At 36.6% G+C, this 3986-nt stretch overlaps 1 protein-coding gene across 1 annotated transcript in view; it reads right to left on the bottom strand.

Annotated features, from left to right (window-relative positions):
- Positions 1-3986, bottom strand: part of LOC112147145 (complement factor H) — a 12172-nt gene that overhangs the window by 3440 nt on the left and 4746 nt on the right. Inside the window, exons 3-6 of the mRNA XM_024273290.2 lie at positions 2485-2595; positions 2207-2398; positions 1562-1744; positions 1274-1474 (exon numbers count right to left, since the gene is read on the bottom strand). Of these exons, the coding sequence (XP_024129058.1) occupies positions 1274-1474; positions 1562-1744; positions 2207-2398; positions 2485-2595 (687 nt within the window). The remainder of the gene's footprint in view (positions 1-1273; positions 1475-1561; positions 1745-2206; positions 2399-2484; positions 2596-3986) is intronic.

Consider the following 3986-nt stretch of genomic DNA (forward strand, 5'->3'; position numbering starts at 1 on the left):
AACGGAAGATGAATTGCAACACTGACTGGCTCTTTGGAATTTTACAAAACATATTTATAGAAATCTTTCAGAGTCATTCTTGACAGAGTTGCAGTCATGTTTTACAAATTTAAACATAAAGGTTTCCAAAAAGTACTAGAATTGCAGAAACAATGCTCAATAAAGCTGAAAAGCAGAAAAACTGTAACTGTTAGGGTTGCTTGTTAAAATGAAGTTGTTTTGGAGCTATATGCAGAACTTCCGGTTCTGTTCATTGTAGGGCTGTCAGATTTGTCGCGTTAAAAACGCATTAATCTGACACGTGCTTGACGCCGACAATTTTTTTGACGCATTAATCGCGGATTTTCCATAGACTGTATATAATGGGGGGACCTCATAGCTCGCTAAGTCCATTATTTTTACAGTCAATGGGATTTTCTCATACGTGCCTTTCCATACCGCGCGCAGGTGTCCCTCATCGTCCTCTTACCGGCTGCTCTCACACTAGATCACGGGCGGGTCTCCAACCACCGAGATGCTAGCTAGAACCGGCTCATCTTCTTCTTCTGGAATAACGTGTACTGCTATAGCGCGATTGCCACCTAGTGGTCAAACTCAAACTTCCTCCAGGAGAAGCAGAACAATGTTTACAGTGTTAATGATCTGAACATTTTTGTTGTAACTTCTGCTTTAGAGAATCCATGTAACACTGTATGATATTGACAACAAACTCATTATTTCACGAATACATTTCACAGTATGAGAAGTGTATCAGACTAATATAAATATATTTAAAACATAAAGTAGATTATTAATGTATTTCTAAACAAATGTGTATACACCTGCAAACTCAAAATTAAATTGACTTGAAGAATTGAAAGAATTTAAAGAAAATTGGAATCAAAACAATCCAGGCTTTTGTGAATCGCTCTGGAAATTATAATCAACTTTACAATTTGCTCTAATAAGTTAACTTTAAAACAGTTTTTGTGGAAATGCTGGATTTTCATCATTTTGGCACAACCCAAACTTTTTTTACACATATTTTTCATTATATTACATGATATCTCAACAATGAACCTGAAACTGTATGAAAAACTGCTGCAAATATCAAATATCAATCAAATGACTTGTTTATGTTATCTAAGAAATATCCAATTTGTAGGGACAAAATAATATTATATGAATAAAAAAAAGCTAATCCATACTAAGTTCAAATCAATGTGAAAATGTCCTTAAAACCAGGCGAAGAGAAGAATCAGAGTTCCTTAAAGTGGAAACTTTGAGCACTTACTGACTCTACTGCATGGGGGCGCCATCGTCCACTCCCCGCTCTCGCAGGTGATGAGACCTTTTGAGCTTCCTTCTTCTATGCTGTGTCCTTCTTTGCATATATACCCCAGCTGGAAACCTGAAGCAAACACCTTCTGGGTCGCTTCGTGAATGATGGTTGCATTAGCAATTTGTGGAGGCTGGTCACATGCATCTGCTCTCTCTGTAAATGAAGAAGCAGGAAACATGTTTTTAAACCATTTAAGGGAAAATTGTTTTAGATGTATCTACTAAATGAACTAATACTCACTCTCACAGACGGGGGTTAAATCCCAAGACCCTTTGATGCATTGAGGAAGGTAATTTGGCCTTGGGTTTTTAAGTTGATATCCTTGGTCACATTCAACTCGAAGTTTGTAATTTTCTTTAAACCAGCCAGTAGTGGTCGAATATTTCACATGAGGGATTTCAGGTGGAACACAGGACCTTTCATCTGAGAAACATGACATGACCAATGAATATGTCTCTCCTGACTCCAAATCTGTGAGGCTGTGAACTGCTAGTTTTGCACAAATTGGTTCTTCAGGTATGAAAATGTGCAAAGTGAATTGTGTGTACTATTTTTAATGCAACTAAAATATGTGTAACCTTATGTGTAAAGTTATGGGGAATAAAATAAATACATAAAAAAAACTAAAGTTATTAAAATTACTCTAAAGCAATTTTTTAGTTTGATTATTTTTTCTTTAAAAAAATGACCAGAGTTGATTAGATAACACAACTAAATATGTTTTTAAGATGGTTTCCAAACGTGGAAATAATAACAAAAGAAAAAAAAGAAAACAGGAAGTTCATCACAAAAGTTTGCTGTAATTCCTCAATTTACATAGAATAAATTGAAATTTAATAAAGATGCAATTTTGAAAACTGAATATTAGTGTCATTAATCACTTACCAATACAGAAAATGTCTGGAAACCATTTGCCATCTTTACACGTGGATGTTCCCCACCAGCCGTCCAAAGCAGATTTGAGTCCATCATTGCAGGCATACGCGACATTGCTTTCATGAGGATAACTTTGCTGGTCGGAAACCAGAAACCCGCCTGTCAGATCGGGCCGAGCACAAGAGCCAGCAGCTGTCTGAGCTGAAACAGCAAAACACAATACAATAAAATAAAGGAGAAACTGTTCTAGTAAACCCCTTTCATGAGGCAGAATCTTAGTGTCTCACCATGCAGCACACCTGGAAACCAAGCCAGCAGCAGGACTCTAAGAAACCACATTTCTTCCTTTTTCCTTAGGATTTTCAGAGTCTTGTAACAGAGCGCAGAACGAATCCCAGCTTAGATCAGAATCAGTTAATTATTATTGAGAACAAATCCCCAGTATTAAGAAATGTGGACTCGACACACTCTTACATCACAGGTTTTCTGCCGAAATGATGCAAAACAAATGTTAAGCTGATAGGATTTATTTTCTTATTTATAATCTTTTAAATTACTATATATATATATATATATTTGTCATTTTCATTCATTTCTAATTATTTTGCTACACACAGAAAATGTGCGATAAAAATTGCATTTCCTACTTGTTGCCTGATGAAGATCTATGCAAACTCAGCCGTGTTTGGATCCTCTCCCAGCGCAGTGACTAACTTGTTTTTTTCAGTCCAGGTTTCAAATGATTCACTGGACAGGTCAGAGGTCAGACTGTGTGACCCAAACAAAACTTGATTTGGTCCAGAAAACAGACTCAAAGCCTTTACTTAATATATCAAACTGTAAAAAAATTAGAAGAAAATAAAAGCAACACCGCAACCCCGAAAGGGAAGAAGCGGACTAGAAGATGAATGAATGAATGAATAAAAGCAACAAGGGGTGGCTGATATATTTTCTAGAATTTCAGTAATTTGAAAGTTTTGCATAAAAACCTAGTATTGTAGCACAATTTAGCTTTTTTATATTTTGACCGTTATCTAAAAATGTGATTTTCTTTTAATGAAATGCTGTTCATCAGTAGATTGGGTATTCATTTCATTTATAAGCTGTAGTTTTTTTTCTGTTATAGCAGCCTTAAAATTATTATTTCTTTGGTCCAACAATCTGCTGAACATTACTGTTTTTACAGTTATTACAGTTTTCCTAAACGCATCATCACTTCTGATTCTATAAAGAAATTTTAACAAAAAACAAGCCAGTTCACCAAATGACCACTAGATGTCATCTTCTACAAGCATGTTTTCAACTATGAATCATAGACTGTAAAAATAATGGACTGAGTGAGCACTGAGGTCCCCCATTGGAAATGCATTACTTCCTCTCCTCGCGAAAGTAGGCCGCCGCTTTCACCGTCAATTCCTGAAACGGATACTGCCATTCGCAACCCCTCTTCAGCGATTGGTCTGAGTCATAGCCCGAACTGCGCGCACAGCAGCAGCTTGTTCCTTCACGTGCTGCCACGTTACAGTCTCATCAGATGCACGTGAGAAGCGCGTTCAGAGGTATTTAAAATAAATAACCATCCTAACAAGTGAACACCTGGATCTTTTTTCTGTTTGAAAATACGATCAGGTCCTTTCAAGTTTGTCTCGCGGTCCTCAGACGGCTGCGTCTAATTCAGGCTGAAGCTGGAAAAGTGCGGCAAAGATGAAACTTTGGTTGGTGATTTTATGCGCATATATGCAACTTATAATTTATAAGCTACAACCAAAACAGTGAAAAAAAGAAAAAC

Source organism: Oryzias melastigma, linkage group LG17, assembly GCF_002922805.2.
Source record: "Oryzias melastigma strain HK-1 linkage group LG17, ASM292280v2, whole genome shotgun sequence".
Classification (NCBI taxonomy): domain Eukaryota; kingdom Metazoa; phylum Chordata; class Actinopteri; order Beloniformes; family Adrianichthyidae; genus Oryzias; species Oryzias melastigma.